Source organism: Triturus cristatus, chromosome 4_1 (assembly GCF_964204655.1).
Source record: "Triturus cristatus chromosome 4_1, aTriCri1.1, whole genome shotgun sequence".
NCBI classification, from domain to species: domain Eukaryota; kingdom Metazoa; phylum Chordata; class Amphibia; order Caudata; family Salamandridae; genus Triturus; species Triturus cristatus.
The window spans coordinates 659233215-659253665 of NC_140585.1; the positions used below are offsets into that span (position 1 = coordinate 659233215).

Below are 20451 nucleotides of genomic sequence, written 5' to 3' on the forward strand. Positions count from 1 at the left end.
ATGTTAAAATATTAACAATACCTTAAAAATGAATCTCAACAAACCTGTATGTAGCAAAACATATCCTAAACTTTATAAGAAAATTAAATGACTACAAAACCAACAAAAGTAACAAACAAAATAAACATGAAATAAACGACTATTAAAAAAAGTATAATCCAAACCAAACAATACTAGATAAAGTGTACAACTTTGCAGGGGTTAGATTTACTGTTCACACCATAAAATAAGCAAATGCAGGGAACGTATTAGATTTAGTATTTCCACTCCAATGTAAGTAACAGTAGGAAAAGTGTTGGATTTGGGATGGGTTAGATTCACTGTTCCCATGAAATACTATTCCCATGACAATGTAAGGAAGGAAAAAGTGCTGTACTTTGGATGGATTGGACTTGCAGTTCCCACTCAGATCTGTACAACATTTTCCCTACTGCTGCTCTTTAGAGTGGTTAGATAAATCATTCCAATTCCTAAACGTTTTGATAAAGATATTTAAATACATAAAATAAAACGATTTCAATATATTTAAAAAACAAAAAATATATTCATCGTAGATAAATGAAATTAGATGTTATATAAAAATCGTATTGTAAAATGAATTTACAAATATAAAACAAATTACAGATATTTAAAATAAATACACTTCCCCAATACTCGACATGCAATTATTAAAAGTTATAAATAAAATATTATTAATATTAAATTGAAAATGAATAAAACAAATAAAGTTAAAACAAGTAATAAATATAATACTATTTTCCAAAAGTATATTATTAAATATTCTGGTCAACAGATTAACAAATAATTAAACAATACAACAATTAACACAATTAATAAACTAATTTGCATACATAATCACAAATAGATATTTTAATTAACATAAACATTTTTTTTTTTAACACAAACTTTATTCGGTTTATTAAAATATACATACAGTTTTCCACGTCCACCTTAGGACCATGTTGTGCCAATACGGTACAATGGCATATGCCCCACTAGTACACGCCTGAGCGTATAGTTAGTATAACACCTACATGTGCATAACTCCTAACAACAACACGTTCCAGTTGGACATTTTTTACTTTGGCATTAAATATTCCATTTTGTATTTTTAGACCACATTTTGCATTTCTCAATAATCCTATAACAATCCCCCCAGGGCACCTCCCCCCAACCTCCACCCATATTCATCCAACTGGGAACACCATAAAAAGGCTGAAGTACAGACAGAATAAGTCTATAACATTTCACAAAGAGACCTGCACTTAACCGGGACACGCTACACCATCCCTTGCAATACAACCAGTTTAGATACATTTTGTAGAGGGCACCCGCCTCCTGCGTACAATGCTTCAGCCACAGTTGCCATCAACTCAACATTGCCGGCGTAGGTACCTCCCAACCCTTGAACGCCTCACATATAACATCCCACTCCATTGCTGTTGGTATTTTTCTCAGTCCCTTTAGCTCCTCCCTACATATTGCAGAACATTTGGCATTAATTTACATAAACAATTAATAAAAATAAAAAACTGTAATTTATATTTTTAATTACATCCCATCCAGACTCTCTAGAAATGCAACAACCCTCTACTAAATCAAAAAGTTAGTAATTCATTATTAAGCTACTCATTATAAATTACAAACTATACAAAAATAATTTCATTAACAGTCAAATAATGTACATAGTTGCTAATGAATTACTTAATTTACCTTAAAAAGTTTGAAATAAATATTTATATTTTAAAGAACTGCGCACCCTAATCTCCTACAAACAACCCAACCCACACTAAAATGAAAAATTACTAATTAAATTTTAAGAAATTTGAATTACAAATTAAAAATGACCCACTATACTAAATAAATAAAACAAGAATCAGTTAAAAAGATAACAAAGTTAATTACCAATTAATGACAATACACATAACAAATTTAAAGAATGTATATTTTAAAGAACTTCCTACCATAGCCCCAGCAACCTGCTACTAAATTAAAAATAAGAAATTAAGTTTAAATATATTAAATTATACATTTAAAATGTCAAACTTTATTAAAAAAACTTTTATCATAATACCAATACCTAAGCATAATATAATACCGAACATATGTACTAAAAATGATATTTTATACAACTGTAAGTAAGCGGTATCATATTCAACTATATTTAATCAACGTCACTATATAGCTAAAGACACTACTGTTGTCTTTTATATTCTGTCCCACGATATTTTAACACAACGGTATTTTTGACACAATATTCTCGCATCACGAAATTATTTCCACGAAAGTTTGGTAATCCACCTGAATAACATCGTTGCTTCATTTTAGACACATATTCATGAGATGCACCAGAAGGTGGCGCTGCAAGGTTGCCTTGTACACTAAAAGACGAAATGTGAACAAGGTGATATTTATTCATATCAGTTGGTTTATTTAAAAATCTCTACATATAACATTAATTCCAAATGAACTGTTGAGTGTTTTTGGGGAATTCTTTCACCGCTTGCACTTTTTATATTATTTTCAAATGTAGTGTAATAGCGAAGAAACGAAATAGCAAGTGTTTTCTTTAGCGGGTTTTATAGAAATGTTGAACCTTGCGTTCACAATAAGATATTTGTTTACTCCCAGCGTACCATAATCAAGTTGGCAACTGCGCCAACCAGTTGTGTATCTTTGTGAAAAAAACTTTTGATAGAATAATGTGTATATTATATTTTTCTAAAGACGACTCCTGTTAGACAAGTGATCTTTTACACAATAGAAAGCGTACACTTGTTCACAAAATGGAGGAAAATGTCGTAAGCAGTTAATTTCAGCTGGTTTCTCTCTAGGTAGTTAGCAGAGAGTTTTAAGTTTGCTTCACAAAATGTGGTGAAATACTCATGTTTCCCTGTTAAAACAGAGCCATATAAAGTACACAAGTGCATAGCATGCACGAGATTTCCTTGTAATCTCGTGGTCATACAAATTAGCCCGTCTTTTCAACATTCCAAACAAGTCATTATCTGAAGAACTCAGAAAGTGCTACAGTACCATACAAATGGTGGACACTCTGGTAACATAAAATATGCAAATCCAGAGGGACACATCTTCTGTAACTAGACCTACCTTTGATCACCGATGAAAATCATCCGGAACTACTAACAAATGCTATCAAGGGTTTCATAGGTGACCACAACTGACAAGATTACAGGACAGGGTGTGCCTTGCAGGATTTCCAGCCCTGCTTTCCCTGAGGCATCAGGCAGTGTTACCTTCAGTCATGTCATAAAAAGCTTTAAAAAAGTGAAAAGCCTTTACTTGAGTAATAAAATAGCCGTAGCAGCAAGTGCTGTCACTAAGAAAGTGACGTAACCAACAAGTTTCCTTAACTCACTTAACTCACCACCGTGAATTATTGCTGAAATATCAGCATTAAGTTTATTTTAGAAATGGAAGCAATTTGTCTCGAAACAGAAGCCTGATCATTTTTGACATCCAAAAATTCATCCATTTCGGGAGAATGCATTTATTTTCCTTCCAAAGCGTAGTGGCGTTGTTTGATGCAATGTGCAGGTGTGGCACTGGGATTTGCGTGCACAGCTGCTGGTAACTTGCAAGCTAGTCATTGAAGATTCCCGCTAGATCTACAGTGCCTGACCACTTCATGGAATCTAATGGCACTGCCATGAGATATCTGACGATTCCTGGTGCACGTCTTGCTTGTTCGCTCTCTTGTTTGCATGGAACTGTGGGGGGCGCTGACACGCAACATATGGGGTCGATACCAGTGGTTCATTTGAACTTCGAAAGATTGACCCTGCAGTGTCTTTTGGTTGTGAATCATCGCACAATAACTCACGACCCACAACTTCTTTGTTTAGCAAAAAAGGTCACTTTATTAAGACAGGTGCCAAATATATTATTTTTTACAACACATTTGTCCTTATATAATGAAATAAATTCCCCAAGTTTATTTCAACCTATCTTCAAAACCTACCCCCAATGTAAACCCCACTCAGAACCCGAATAACTGACCCCTGTAGATAACTCCCCCTCATTTTCATTTCCTGTCCACGTGACTGAGTCCTCCACCTCCCCCGTTGGAGGATGGACAATCCCGCTCAAGGCTGCCCACCCCACCCAGCAAAAACCCGCCAACCAGGAAAACCAAAAGAGTTTTCCTGCCCCACCCCTGAGCAAATTTTTGAAGACCCTTCTCAGGACCACCAGATACTTTCTTTCCAAATTTGCGCAATCAAGTCCCTTAACTCCAGTAAATAGTACGCTTGCCCCATCGTAGACAAATGTACCCCTTCTTCCCTAAAAAGATATCCTTCTGTGCTCCGTATGTTAGAGTGAGCGAGAACTTTCACACCATTGCCCTCACAATAAAGTCTCATGGCTCGGTTAACCTTCCGTCTCGCTTTTTCCATAGCCGCATGGTGACGAGCTCCTCTCCAATGCAGCCGCATTATGAACTCTGTCCATACCACCTGGGTGCCTTCCCAAGAAGACGTGAGGACCTCCAGATCACGTTTCATCAACTTTATTAGAGTCAGGCCAGATAAATCAACTAGATCATTCTCCTCCAAATGGATAATAAGCAAATTCGGTGGGCCCCTTCCGGAACGCATCCTGGCCAAAAGGGGGAACAATCCCCCCCAGCGCATTCCCCCTTTCCCCTACCATACCACCTCATGGCTAGCACTGTGAAGTCCAAGCGATCTCCCACAAATCTGTTGGTCAGCATACACAGCGGCCCATTTTACGAAGGAATGTCCTATTAGCCATGTTGTCTTTTTCAAATTTACACGCCCCAGAATCTTACCTAGGTAGAAAAACAAACATTAACCAAGGAACAGATGATCCGTCAAGATTATTTCCTAACATATTTTTTGCAGCATTTGGACTTCCATCTCCCAATACGCCTTATGTCTGCCCAGGACCACCCCAACTGAGCCGCCTCTGTGGCTGCCCCAATACGGAAAGAGTGCATTCCAAAACATAAAGGATTCTCACCCAAATGAAGGAGCACCCTTCTCATTACAGCCAACAACTGGGCAACTGAAATCGGACGCCCCTGGGCATGGCAAAAAATTCCTCCAGGAGAAAAACTAGAGGCTTTGAAAACCTCCCATTCCTTGACAGGACAGCATTGACCCACCCCACTCCTGTTTAAGAAAACCCATTTTCCCCTGCCTAACTGATGAGTTTTTGAAACCCGCAACCAAAGGCGCAACCGTTGATCTTTTAGAAAAACCTCCCCACTGTGAATACCTGTCCTATGCCGCAAACCAAGGATCTCAGATGCTCTGAATGCCCCAAAAAACAACCATAGAAAATATAACCTAAACAGTCCACATTCCGACTCATTGTAACAGCAAAAAGGGAGCTGTAAAAGCATCCTTTGTAACAACCCAAACGTCACCGCCCGCCTCAAAGGCTTTGACCCCGCCTGAAACCTACTTAAACCTCTAAGAACCTTCTGCACCAAAACCCCCTTCACCGGATCCCTCCCCCACCTCAACTGCCCGTAAAAAGAAATCCCCGCCAATTTTCCAGAAATGGTAGTGTGGGAAAAACCTTTGCCTATCAGGTGCAACACAAAGTCTAGCAAAAATTGTTCATCATTCATCCTCCTCCTATTCCCAGCACACAGGTTACTATTGCAAAAGAACTCGCTCCAGGCTTGCTGATCGCTCCTTCTCGTAGATGCCGCTACTGAGTTCTCTACCAAGGCGACAATTCTCAGTCCCCCCACTCCCAGACACACTGCGGGATTTGGGTCTTGTTGGGTTCTGCCCCAGGTGCCAGCTTGCGAAATTTCGCCCACTGCAAACGAGGCAGAGAGTCTGCTATTCCGTTATGTACTCCTGGAATGTGCCGTGCCTTAAAAACAATGTTAAGCTGTGAACATTTGAGCATAAAAGCACGCAACAAACGTAAGACTCTCAAATCCCTGGCCTTCTGTTTATTAATCAAGTCAACTACAGCTAGGTTATCAACATTAAACAGCACTGAGCGATTCTGAAATTCCTCACCCCAAACATACAAAGCAACAAGGAGGGGGAAAAACTCAAAAAAGGCGATACTGCAACCCTGCAATAGCCAATGCCTCGGCCAACTTTCGGCGCACCTACGCCCCTCCCAGAATATGCCAAAACCTTTAGCTCCAGACGCATCCGAGTAAATCGGAACTTGCCAAATCATATCTTCATCCGCAAAAAACAAAGACACACCATTAAAGTCTGCCAGAAAAGTCAACCATATGGACAAATCCGCCCTAGTAGCCGCTGAAATACTCACTCTGTGGTGCGGGAGAATTTCCCCAGACATAGATATCCCAAGCCTCCTACAGAAGGTTCTCCCAGCCCGTACCACCCTACACGCAAAGTTGAGGTATCCTAGCAGTTTTTGCACCTTCCTGAGCTCCAATTTGCGCTCCTCCATCACGGAGGACAAAAATGCTGAAATCTCTTGCACTTTCGCCACCGGCAACCGTGCTACCATTTCCACCGTGTCAATCTCAATGCCCAAGAACACCAAAGTTGTGCTAAGACCCTCCGTCTTATCCGGTGCCAACGGCACTCCCAACTCCTGAGTCATGATCTGGAAAGAATGCAATGCCCATTGACACTGACCTGTGTTCTGCACTCCAATGAACAAAAAATCATCCAAATAATGACAAATGAGGGCATGACCAGTAACGTAAGTAAAGCGCCACTGCAAAAACGTGCTGAAGGTTTCAAAAAGGGCACATGATATAGAACACCCCATGGGAAGCATTTTATCCACATAAAAAGCCACCTGCACATGCATTCCCAAGAGTTCAAAGTCAGACTGATGAATGAGTAGCAACCGAAACGCCGATTGGATATCGCTCTTTGCCAATTGCGCAGCTCTCCCTGCTGATCTAACCAAACGCAGAGCATCATCCACAGAAGCGTAAGACACGCAAGAATTAGCAGGCGATATAAAATCATTAATTGAGGAACCCTCAGGCCACGACAAGTGGTGTATCAAACGGAAATCCCCTGCTTTCTTTTTCGGCACTACCCCCAGTGGGGAGACAATCAAATTGGGCAGTGGACAGTGAACAAAAGGACCAGCAACTCTACCCGCCCCCACTTCAGACTGCAACTTCTGCTGAACCACCTGTGGGAACTGCTTAGCTGACTTCAAATTATCAGCCCACCTACTCTGACGTGGGCCCTGGTAACCAATCTTGAAACCATCTTTGAAACCCCAAAATAGTCTGTTGGCAGCTGCAGCGTCCGGATAGTCCTCCAGCCAGCGCACCAAAACCTCAAACCTAATTGGGGTAGGAGCCTTTCGCCTCCGCAAACTGAAAACCTGCTCTCTTCCCCGCTGCCCCCTTCCCTGGTCACCGAACCCCTGGCCCGCGAAACATTGTGTGAGGGGATGCTTGCTTCCACATTGGGAGCACTCATGCTTGTACCTGCGAAACTGCCTACTGCAAAAACCCCTGTCCTGATACTTTTCACAATAAATGGAAGCGTAAATAAGAAAGGCAGAAGTCCAGTTCTCAATAGTTTTGGGGACCCTAGGACGTCTGGCCAGCTCCCATTTCTCCTCCTTGGAGCCTTCTTTTGCCTGGATATCGCGATGCAACAATTTAAAAACGTCAACAAACTCATGACGCCAAATTCAGCTTTTTGTCCTATCCGATAAATGGGAGCCCAATGGCATAGCAATCCCCATATAAGGCAATTTTTGGTGTATATTCTTATCCTCTTCCACGGACACCGTGACCTCCTTACCCGTGGCTGGGAGTGCCGTAGTACCAACCACGGATTCACCCCCCCCCCCCGCACCTCCCCCAGCAAAGAACCTTGTTGTACTTCCCCAGCAGGCACCTTTTCCCCCAATGTCTCCCCCCCGAATCCCTCCCCCCCCCCACCAACACCAATGGACCTGGTTAATTTCTGAGGGTGACCTCCTTGTTGCCAAACTGACTACCAACCCGCCGTACCTGTTGGCAACGGAGCTGCGCTTTGATTGAAGACTTGACGGACCTCCTGTGGCCGACTGACAGCTGCAGGCTCCCGCACCTTTGCTTGGTCCGCACTAGACGTCTGCAAAAGACTAAGCACACTGTGTTGCCCCGACAAACCCCTCTTACCCTTCACAGATGTCATAAAATGCTCCCCACCGACACCATCCCCATCCCTCAATTCACCTTCCTCCAAATCGTCACTGTCAATGTCCAATAGCAAAGCATCACCACATCCACCATAAGGTGCCCCACTGGCCCCCGTCTTCTCCAAAGCACCCCGTCCCCCAGGACTCAATTTCCAATGAACCTGTGTCATATCTGAGGGGTGGCCCGTAGGGGAAAGGAAATCCGCTCCAGATCGCCCTCCCTCAAGGGGCCCCCCAGACGGAGCCGCAGCGTGCTCCATCCGCAATTTGCGCTTGCCGGCCGCACTCCGTGTGGATAAAACTGGCAGTGTGTCCCGTAAGCCGCTCAGACAGTCTTGTTCCTTCTCGCCTGTTGCACCCCCAGTGACCCCGGTACTGCCACCCTGTGCCCTGAAAGCTGCACAATCAGTACCCACCCATACCCACTGACCCACCCGTGGCTCCTGCACCGCCGACGAAGATGACCCACCCAAGCGCGCTCCCTGTGGTCCCGACCCGAACGATGGGCTGGTGCACTGCCGAACCGCCAAACCGCTGCCATCGGCTCTTGGGACAATGGGGCCCGCAGCGCAGAATTGCTGAGACCCTGCAGGCAGCAACACGGCCCCTGCCCCATCCTGTGCACTTCCATGGACCAACATATCTGCCTCTAATGGGGCTGTAACTGGCATAAAGGTACCTTGGGCCAAACTTCCTCCGCCATGTGGCAATACACCTGCCTGCCCCCCCAAGGGGGCCTCCCTGGTTAAAGCATGAGGGAAGACACTGTGCAATGAAGGTGCTGGGCTCAAGACATATGCCTGCCCATTGATTTGCACCAACTGAGCACACCCTTGAACAACTAAACCAGCAGGCACTGTTGCTGGGGAAGGCTCGCGCTCCTGTAATGTGCCAAAAACATCCGGTGCCTCCACACTCATTGCCCGCCTCCCCCTACTGCCAACCACCATGGACAGACCCGACCGGCCGACGGAGCGTTCCCCCCGCAGCCCAGCCGATCCTAGAGACCGCCCCCTCCTTCCTCCCACCTTAGCGCGTCGCCCGCCCACAGCAAGACGGGCGGACGCAAGTACCTTCTCCCCTCCTGTGGGCACCACGCTAGAGCCAGCCTGCCCTTCATCGCACGGAGTCCCGACCTGCTGCGGCCCTACCGGCACTTCTGGGGAGTCTTCCACACCAACCACAGGCTGCGGGGACACACAGGCCGCCACCGCCCGCTGCACACCTCTTGCAGACTTCTGCGGCGTGCGGTCCAGGCCAACCCACGCCTGGCCTGGAACTCCTGGTTGAAGCAAGTCACTTCTGCCGGCCGCGCAGAGCACTTGAACGGCCTCCCGCACCTCCACCGATTACGTTATCCCGCCTGTGTAACTACGGTAGGCAAAAACAGACAAAATTGACCTGAAACCCCTCCTCCCAGCTCCCGAGGGCACAGTGATTTTCCCACCCCGCCAGCCTTCTATATATCACCTCCCCTCGCGCGCCTCCCGCCTCCCTGATTGCCCTTCCTTCCACCTGTGTGGCCGCTCCATTGTGCGAAAAAACCCAGGGGGAGACCGGCTCACGCCTCGCACCCCCTGGGTCCCCCCCATGTCCAGCCAACTTTTCTATCTGTACATCACGGCAGAGTTAAGGACAATCAGTGTTTTGAAAGGTTGATTTTTGTTCCACCATACTGTGTTAAAATTAACATGATGCATAGAAGCCTTTAGAAAAGTTTTGCAAAATATTTAGGTCTTGTTATTTTGAAGTGCTATTTTCTTTTATCGCCATGAATCTTTTATGGTTCTATGAAAAAAATAGATTGATAAGATCAGCATTTTTGACTTAAAATTTGTGCCTTGCTTGGCTGGATGCCCAGTATTGTAAAGCGTTTTGAATTACCTTTGCATTTGTTCATTTATGCCTAACGAAAATGCTTCTTTTTTCGTGACGATTAATCGCAGAAAATGTATTGAGAATTCAGTAATTGCTTAATTAAGAAGCTTTTTTAGGGAAAAAAAGCCCGATGTTGTGATTCGCGCGATCAGAGCATGTAATGTTTTACAAATTAAGCTTAGACTATTTCATTAATGAAAATGTAGAATTTTGTATTAAGGTCTATTTTGTTTTATTTTTACTTCGAATACAATTTCACTTTTCTTTTCTTTCTTTCTTAATAGAATGACATGACAGGGGCTCGTCTTCGATGGGGGGAATTACTTATGCCCTTGCTCAAAAAATACAAGTTAAATATAACTTGGGGTGACCAAGATCTACTCAACATCATGTTTTACCACAATCCTGGTAAAGTATTTTATATAAGCATTTGCCAGAGCTAAAACAATTCAATTGAATGCTGTACATTAGAATTTAGTATTTGTCCTCGAGATATATATATATATATATATATATATATATATATATATATATATATATATATATATATATATATACTCTGTGCCAGATACATCAAACTTGTGCTTGTTTGGGGTTTTATAGGGTCCTGTTAGATGCAATTTTAAAATTTCTCAGGAGTAGGTTGAGCAGGAAGGATTTTCGTGGAGGGATGAGCGAAGGGGAAAAATATAGGTTAGTGAGACGCTTTTGGATTTGTGAGTTAAGGTGCAGCCAGGGCCAGCATAAGGGAAGGAGTTTCATGCCGCTTGCTGCTTTGAATGCCAGAATGAGAAACTTTCATAGGAACCTGTGGAGCACTGCAGCCAGTGTCTCGGATGTCAGTAGGCCAAGAGAGTAGTGAATCTTGAAGTGTTGAAGACGCTGTGTGGCATGAAGTTTAGGATTGTTCCAGAGGTGTGAAGCAGATGTGTGCGAGACATAGGGGGAGACTTTTTTTAGTAGTCCAGATTGTGAAGGGCTAACATGTTTATCATGGGTCTTGGCAGGATATGTCATGAGATGGCGGTTGGTGGTAGTAAACACAGAAAGCGTCCAAGTGATAAAGGTGAAGAACCACTTCCTGCTGTTGACATGAGCTATAGGGAGGGCAGAGTGAAGTTTGTGGACAGTGAATTGAATACATTTAGAAGCTTTAGGGGTTTGGAGGGAGCAGGCTTTCCATGTACTGGTTGGGATGAGTACTACCTATCTTTACAATGTGGAAATACGATTGCTAAAAACATGTTTCTGTGTTTTTATATGTGAATCTCAACTGTAGCGCGTTTGTACTGTCCCTGTGCTATGCAGTCAGTGGAAATTTTAAAATTGTATCGTGCTTTTTTCTCATGCTTTCTCAATATGTGTCAGCTGGTTACTCTTACTCACTGCTGACACTTGGATCACCTGCAAGTTAACACAACCTGTGTGTTGAATAAACCTACGAGAAATACTTTCCAAAACACTGTGTTTGTGTCAGGCACTGTCGTTGCTGAACAGCATAACTGCGTTGTAATCCTCTGAAAGCTAGAGTAGCAATGCTATGCTACTGGCCACGTCAACCATGGTGCTACAGTAGGGTGTTAGGTAGGGCACCAACATAGTATTGCTAATTCCTTAAGAAGAGCACCAGGCAGGGTGTGTATGCCTTGAAGCTGCTCCCCAGGGGCCGTCATATCTGAGGAATTGTTAGGCAAGTCCCATCTAAGGGCGCATCTCAAGGGTCCGGACCTTGTTTGTGGTCAGTGTTTAATAACCCTCCTGTCCAACTAATGAAGATTTTCTGCTTGTCTAACAATCTTGAAATTTCAGAGTTACAAGTAAATCACAAAGGTAGTACATTTTGGAGTCTCAAAGATTATACCTTAGATGACAGGAAACCTTTAAGGTACTGAAAACCACGTTACAGTGTTCTTTAATCCTTCAAATGACAGTTGGAATCCTGAGCAGTGTGGGACTAGCCTGGCTATGCTCCTGCTTACACTCCAGCATTATAAAGTAAAGATGTTGCAATGTGTTAAAAGACTATACAATTTATAAATTTGGAAATAATAACCGTGGTAAGGTTTGTTAGCATATACTTTTGCTTTCTGAGGATGGATGTCTGCTGTTTAATCTAACTTGTTTCTGATAACTGGATGATTTATATGTTAATCCCACCCATGTATTGAAAATAAACCAGCAACAAATACTTTGCACAACAATATCTTTGTGTCTGTTACTGGTGTTGCCTAATAGCATAACTATGATAGACATGTTCTTGTCCTCAGAAAGCTATTTGTATTAATGCTGTCTGCAGGTTTGCTTCTATCTTTGTTTGGCACAAGCAATGAATGAGCTGCATCTTCTTGGAAAGTTGTCTGTTAGGCACAGTTCTCTCACCAAGACAACAGTAGCTGGATAATAGTATGTGCACAGAGATTCTTTTTTTGTGGGGACATTTTTTATTTCTTATAACACAAAGTCATACATTGTACAGCAATATGAGGAAACATCCTCAACTGGATGGATGCTCTATCGGATAGCCCAAACAATGCAATACAAAAAGATGTGTATGGATACAGATACATGTGAGTATAGGCGGTCCTGTGTATCCACGTCATAGTAACATGGTAGCCCATTGGCCTACAACCACCCCCAGAGGGTACATGTCAAAGGGGGCCAGGATAGTCGAAGGGTGTGTGTGGGGGGGTGCTGCCGGCTGCCTCTCTCGTGCTTTGTGTCTACGGGTACCGTTAGGGTGGGCAGAGCGGGAGCCGGTGATCAGGTCCCAGAGTTTCCCAGTCAGGAAGATGTCTCAGTTCCAGGTTTTGGGGTCATCGAGGCACTAGAGAGATGGAGAGTCCTGTCCGGAAGCGATGTTAGGAAAGGCATACGCCTTGTTGCTCGCCAGCCTTAGGGCCAGGGTGTGTACGGCCTTCCTCGACTGCCCCTATCGGGTACCGCGTCTCGGTGCCAGGGGGCAGGTAGGTGTGGCGCGGGAGGTGGGGGGTAGAGGTGGGGGGATAGGGTGGGCAGGCGGTTAAGCACAGATCACAGAGGCATTGTGTGAGATATATGGAAAAGAACAGAAGAAAGAGAGCCGAGAGAGCAATGAGAGGGCGAAGAAAGGGGGCGAGTGGGGGATAGCTAAGAGGTGAGGGAGAGGTAGGTATGAGATGTATGTGCCATCTATAGGATGTGCATAGAGACCTGGTGGGCATGGGAAGGAGGGAGAGGGGGAGAGAGGGACGACCTTATAAGTTCATAGTGCCAAGGGATGTCATAGTGGAGAAGGCAGGGTATGGGAGGTAGGGTCATTTGCGGTGGCTAGATGCAATGGGGAGAGCAATGTGTCATGTGTCGGCTGTGGGGGAGATGGGATCCGGGTTTCCTGGTGCGTGACTGTCCCGATTCCTTCCACCACACGCAAGAAGGGTGCCCACACCTGTCGGAACAGGTCAGACTGGTCCTGCAGGTTGTAGATAATCATGGCTACCAGCCAGGCCTCCTGTGAGGGCGGTGGCGGCGACCTCCATTGATGTAAAATGCTTATTTTAGCGACCTTTGTGTGGAAGAGCCGTCGTTGTGCCCGTGAAAGTTCTGGCGAGTGTCACAGGTCGTGGAGGACAGTGGCGGCAGGGTGAGTGGGAGGTGGAAGGGCATAGAAGCCCCCAGTGTCTGTCCCACATACAGCCAAAAGGGCTGCACCGAAGGGCATTCACACATAACGTGCGTCGAATCACATCGCGTATCTGCGCACCTCCAGCAGTTCACATGCGGGAGTAAGTCGGCTTTGTGGAGTTTCAACGGGGTCCAATGCCAGTCATGCAGAGTCTTAAAGAGGTAACATTTCAGTTGCACTTCCCTAGTGCCCCTGTCCAAGGCCTCGAGGGTGTCTGCCCACTCGTCTTCTTCAAATGAGACTGACATTCGCGTTTGCCATCTGGCACTGAGGGCTCGCGATAGTGGTTGCGATAAAAGGTGAGAAGAGAGGCCTCCATAGAGGCCGGACACAACACCTTTGTATTTCCCCCAGGTGTGGATGTATATTAATACCGGTGAAATCGACAGGGACCAGGGGCGCAGACCCAAAGTTTTACTCGGGCAGTGCCGCATTTGGATTTACCTGCAAGATTGTGATGTGGGAATGCCAAACTCCTCCCTTAGCTGTGCAAATGTTTTAATTTCACCAGCAAGGAGGAGCTGGTCAAATGTGTGGATGCCCGCTGCTTACCAACGGAGCCAGGACTGGTAGAGTTTGGATTCCCCGATGGGGAGGGGAATGCCCGTGACACTCTCCGAATTGTGTATGGTGGCCTCCACGGGTTCCAGTTCCATGGCCAGGAGAAAAAGAAGCGGGGACAGGGGACATCCCTGGCGCGTCCCTTGTTGAATTGGGAATGGGTCCGATATGAAGTCCCTGCAGTTGACCTGCGTGGTGGGGTTGTCATAGAACAGACGTGCCTTAGAAATGAAGGAGTCTCCCAAGCCGAAGTGCTCTAGGACCTTGAAAAGGTAGCTCCATTCAATGCGGTCAAACACCTTTTCTGCATCGAGCGAAAGTGCCAGTGTGTCTGTCTCAAGGTCATTGGCCGACAATAATATATGAGCCAGGGAGCGTAAGTGGTTTCTGGAGGACTGACCGGGGACGAATACCACTTGTGTATGGTGCACTAGCGAGGGAAGTACCCTACGGAGGCGGGACGCTAGAAGCTAGGATGCTGGCCAGTATTTTAATGTCGCAATTCAGCAAAGAGATGGGGAGGTAGCTTCCACACAGCAGAGGATCTTTGTCAGCTTAGGCAGAACTGTAATGATTGCTCTGTTGGAGAGGGAGCCTAGAGAGGAAGATTGCTCGGCCTCATGGTACGCAGCTTTGAGAGTATCGATCACCTCTCCTCCAGTCCACCTATAAAACTTGTCTGGGACCTTATGATAGGGTAGCTTGGCAGTCGCTGAGGCAATCTCCTCTTTGCTGATCTCTCCCTCTAGTAGTTTCCTGCCTTTATCCGAAAGACGGGGAAGACAGGCTCCTTTAAGGAAATCAGTTATCTTGTCCTCGAAGGCCAACTCTGCCGGGGTATATAGGGACTCGTAAAACCGGGCGAACTCGTTCACGATGTCATGGGGACGGGTGAGGGTTTCCCCTCCCGTCGAGCGTAAAGCCAGTATGGCCATGGCAGCCTCTCGCTGATGGAGCTGGCCCGCTAGGAGCCTCCCCACCTTATCGTCTTGTTCATAGTGCCTCCCCTCCATTCTCTGCCAAGCACATTCTGCTTTGGAGGTGAAGAGGCCATTAATCGCTATCCTGGCTTACTCCAATGCCTTGCGATGGTGTAGGGTGGGGGCTGCCGAGTAAAGGTGGGCATAGGTCTGGATTTTGTGTTCCAGCTCCTTTTGTTTTGCGGCGGCTTGTCGGTTGGCCTGTGCTGCATCCCTCATCAAATGACCCCTGATGGTGGCTTTTTCAGCGTCCCAGAAGGTTCTACCTAAGGATACCGATCCACGGTTCTCAGATAGGTACACTTTGAGATGTGCTTGTAATTGTGCTTTGCCTTTAGGGGTCTAGTCTCGCTGAATGCTCATTCGTCAAGGCTTGCGGCCGGGCTGGGCTAGCCATACTTCCAGAAGTATGAGGACAGGGGAGTGATCAGAGAGGCCAACTCTGCTGGGGTATATAGGGACTCGTAAAACCGGGCGAACTCGTTCACGATGTCCTGGGGGCGGGTGAGGGTTTCCCCTCCCGTCGAGCGTAAAGCCAGTATGGCCATGGAAGCCTCTCGCTGACGGAGCTGGGCTGCTAGGAGCCTCCCCGCCTTATCCCTTTAGTCATAGTGCCTCCCCTTCATTCTCTGCAGAGCATATTCTACTTTGGCGGTGAAGAGGCCATTAATCGCTATCCTGGCTTGCTCCAACGCCTTGCGATGGTGTAGGGTGGGGGCTGCCGAGTAAAGGTGGGTATAGGTCTGGATTTTGTGTTCCAGCTCCTTTTGTTTGGCGGCGGCTTGTCGGTTGGCCTGTGCTGCGTCCCTCATCAAATGACCCCTGATGGTGGCTTTTTCAGCGTCCCAGAGGGTTCTACCTGAGGATACCGATCCACGGTTCTCAGATAGGTACACTTTGAGATATGCTTGTAATTGTGCTTTGCCTTTAGGGGTCTAGTGTCGCTGAATGTTCATTCGCCAGGGCTTGCGGCCCGGCCGGGCAAGCCCTACTTCCAGAAGTATTAGGACAGGGGAGTGTTCAGAGAGGCCAACTCTGCTGGGGTATATAGGGACTCGTAAAACCGGGCAAACTCGTTCACGATGTCCTGGGGGCGGGTGAGGGTTTCCCCTCCCGTCGAGCGTAAAGCCAGTATGGCCATGGAAGCCTCTCGCTGACGGAGCTGGGCTGCTAGGAGCCTCCCCGCCTTATCCCCTTATTCATAGTGCCTCCCCTTCATTCTCTGCAGAGCATATTCTACTTTGGAGGTGAAGAGGCCATTAATCGCTATCCTGGCTTGCTCCAACGCCTTGCGATGGTGTAGGTTTGGGGCTGCCGAGTAAAGGTGGGTATAGGTCTGGATTTTGTGTTCCAGCTCCTTTTGTTTGGCGGCGGCTTGTCGGTTGGCCTGTGCTGCGTCCCTCATCAAATGACCCCTGATGGTGGCTTTTTCAGCGTCCCAGAGGGTTCTACCTGAGGATACCGATCCACGGTTCTCAGATAGGTACACTTTGAGATATGCTTGTAATTGTGCTTTGCCTTTAGGGGTCTAGTGTCGCTGAATGTTCATTCGCCAGGGCTTGCGGCCCGGCCGGGCAAGCCCTACTTCCAGAAGTATTAGGACAGGGGAGTGTTCAGAGAGGCCAACTCTGCTGGGGTATATAGGGACTCGTAAAACCGGGCGAACTCGTTCACGATGTCCTGGGGGCGGGTGAGGGTTTCCCCTCCCGTCGAGCGTAAAGCCAGTATGGCCATGGAAGCCTCTCGCTGACGGAGCTGGGCTGCTAGGAGCCTCCCCACCTTATCCCCTTATTCATAGTGCCTCCCCTTCATTCTCTGCAGAGCATATTCTGCTTTGGAGGTGAAGAGGCCATTAATCGCTATCCTGGCTTGCTCCAACGCCTTGCGATGGTGTAGGGTGGGGGCTGCCGAGTAAAGGTGGGTATAGGTCTGGATTTTGTGTTCCAGCTCCTTTTGTTTGGCGGCGGCTTGTCGGTTGGCCTGTGCTGCGTCCCTCATCAAATGACCCCTGATGGTGGCTTTTTCAGCGTCCCAGAGGGTTCTACCTGAGGATACCGATCCACGGTTCTCAGATAGGTACACTTTGAGATATGCTTGTAATTGTGCTTTGCCTTTAGGGGGTCTAGTGTCGCTGAATGCTCATTCGCCAGGGCTTGCGGCCCGGCCGGGCTAGCCCTACTTCCAGAAGTATTAGGACAGGGGAGTGTTCAGAGAGGCCAACTCTGCCAGGGTATATAGGGACTCGTAAAACCTGGCAAACTCGTTCACGATGTCCTGGGGGTTGGTGAGGGTTTCCCCTCCCGTCAAGCGTAAAGCCAGTATGGCCATGGCAGCCTCTCACTGACAGAGCTGGGCCGCTAGGAGCCTCCCCGCCTTATCCCCTTATTCATAGTGCCTCCCCTTAATTGTCTGCAGAACATATTCTGCTTTGGAGGTGAAGAGGCCATTAATCGCTATGCTGGCTTGCTCCAACAAATTGCGATGGTGTAGGGTGGGGGCTGCCGAGTAAAGGTGGGTATAGGTCTGGATTTTGTGTTCCAGCTCCTTTTGTTTGGCGGCGGCTTGTCGGTTGGCCTGTGCTGCATCCCTCATCAAATGACCCCTACTTCCAGAAGTATGAGGACGGGGGAGTGATCAGAGAGTGCCGCCTCCAGTATTTGAGACTCCCGGGTGAATTGCACCACCCTGTGAAAAATGAAGACGTAATCCAGGTGGGAAAGTGTGCCGTGGGTCGGGGAGGTGAAGGTAAACTCCAAATCCGCCGGGTGGCTAAGCCGCCAGGGATCCACCAGCCTGTTATCCTCTAGCACATCATCCATCAGGGCTATGTCCTACAACATTACACCTATCAAGGGGTCCTGTTCTGTTCGGGACTCGGTTCCTCACGATGTTCCAGTCCCTGCCTATGAGCTACTGCAAGGTGCCTATTTCCACCGGGAGGCGGTTTAGCTGAAGCAGGAACGACTTTTTCGCTCCCGTCGGGGCATACACTGAGCCCACGCAGATATACTGATCTCCTATTCTCAGTGTAGCAAACGCATATCGGCTGTCTGTGTCAGACCACGTCTTAATCACAGTGATCGGGAGAGATTTGCCTAAGAGGATCGCCATGCCACGCTAGGTCCAGAGTCTAGGGCGTCTCCAAAGTGTACGCTGCTGTGTATCCCCTTGCCCACCCAGTCCCAACGAAGTTAGTCAGATTCCAGGACATCGAGGTGGGTTTCCTACAGCAGTGCTACATCGACCCGTTCGGTTTGGAGATAAGAGTGTATTTTCTTTCTCATGATATAGTGGGTGAGGCCATGGACGTTCCAGGTGATGACCCATAGGGGGTTTGAATCACCCATGATGCGAGTCAGAGGCGGAAGGAGGAGGGCAGGGGTGTGTCGGGGTGCAGCGAGAGTTACCTGTGTGGTGTTAGCAGAACGTGGGATAGCGCTCTGTGCAAAGGAGGGGCAAAGGGGGTTGACGTGGAGGGAGGGATGGTGCGTCCAAAGGGCTGCGTGAAGAAAGAAGGACACTAAGTATAGTCAGAGATTAGTAAAGAGAGAGAACAGAACAGGAGTCGTAGAGGGGAGGTGCGGGAAGGGTCGTGGGTATCACAGTGCCCCCTGGCAGTGTGTCCCTGGGACACTAGTAGAGTGTGGGGTAGGAGAGGCGCCACTCTGTTGGTGCATTAGTCGAAAAGGGCATGTATCAAAAGGAAAGGGTGGAGGGGAAGGCGGGGGGAGGGTGATCCTAAGTAGCGGGCGCTCAGTGTAATCTGACCAGGAGGGGTAGGAAGGGGGAAGAAGGGAGGGGAAACAGCAGGTGTAGGGTGGCCGCAAACTGCTAAGCAGTGCAGCTCTAGGTGCTCTGAGCTTTCAACCGTGGGTCTAAGCGTGCAGGGGCACCGCTCTGAGGGTAGGACCCGACGAGGAGGCAGAGCCTTGCCTGGCTCTGTTCGGGAGGGGTGGCAGTCCGAGGTGGCCTCGGTGGCCTTGAGAGGCAGCCGCTGCAACTAAGTATGGTGATAACGCTAATAGTCATAGAAAGATAACAATAATGGTGATGACCATGATGATGTTGATGATAAAGGGGGATGTACATCGGAGGATAAGTGGCAAGAGAACGAGTGGCAAGAGGCAGACCCCCACGGTCCCTTAATGGTCAGGATGTGCATATAGGGTGGATGCAAAGGTGGGTGCAATAGGGTGTCGCTTCACCCGGTGTCATGCCATAAGGGACACAGAACTGGTAACACACAGCATTCTAGTTTCGAAACCGAGTAACAGTGATAAGCATGAATAACATAGTCTGCGTCCTAATCATGAATAACAGCTAACATCAGTAGATGGCATATATAACATAAAAGGAAAAAAAAAAACTGAAAAGACTAATACAACTGCACAATAAACAGTAAAGCGTGTGCGATACTCAGCTGTCCAATGTCTGATCGCCGCCTCTCTTCCCAGGGGGGCACCCACTCCTCGGGCCTCCACCGTTTCCAGCATAGGCTGCAACGTTGTAGCCTTTTTCCAGCGGCCGTCCTCACTTATTCATTCCCCCCCCGGCGGGCTTCAGTGGAGAGAGGGATTTGTTTCTCTGCTGATTATGTATGAAAGCTGCAGCAGTTTTTAGGACAGAAGCTTTGCCTTCTTGGGTGCGAGCCAGCCGCTCATGGTCCCGACCTCGATTCCGGGAGTCGCTGGTGTTGATCCACCGTCTGCCTTCCAGTGTCGGGGAGGTGGAGGTCGTGTGAGCCTGATCCGAGGTTTCATGTAGGACCTCCATGTCGTGCGAGCCAAGGCTGTCCAGGAACAGACGCAGGTCCTCGGGGTTGTAAAAGTCCTTCGAATCTCCATCTTTAGTGATGCAGGAGCGGGCAGGCTCGAAATGGCCATAATTGATGTTCATTTGACGGAGTCGAGGTCTGAGAGATAGAAATGCCTTCTGGTGGTCATTAGGGTCCCTGGAGAAGTCTGCAGCCATGCGTATGTCGTTCCCCTCTTAGGCAAACGGACCTTGGGAACGTGCTGCAGCCATAATTTGCCTTACTTGCTCATGGCGGAGGAGGCAGGTGATGATGGGCCGAGGGCGTGCCGCCGAGTCTTTCTGTGGCTCGCTGAATTTCCAGCGGTGGGTTAAAGGTGATGCCCAGGAGTGCCTGGAGGGTGTCTCCCAGAAATGCCCTTCTGTCAGATCCTTCACTTTTTTCCAGAAAACCGAAAAGGCGGATATTGT

General features: G+C 47.4%; 1 protein-coding gene across 2 annotated transcripts in view; it reads left to right on the forward strand.

Moving 5' to 3' along the window:
• GXYLT1 (glucoside xylosyltransferase 1) overlaps positions 1-20451 on the forward strand; it is a 180599-nt gene that overhangs the window by 122660 nt on the left and 37488 nt on the right. For both annotated transcript variants that reach the window (XM_085653073.1, XM_085653074.1), the window contains one exon: positions 10311-10434. In XM_085653073.1, coding sequence (XP_085509199.1) covers positions 10311-10434 — 124 coding nt within the window. The remainder of the gene's footprint in view (positions 1-10310; positions 10435-20451) is intronic.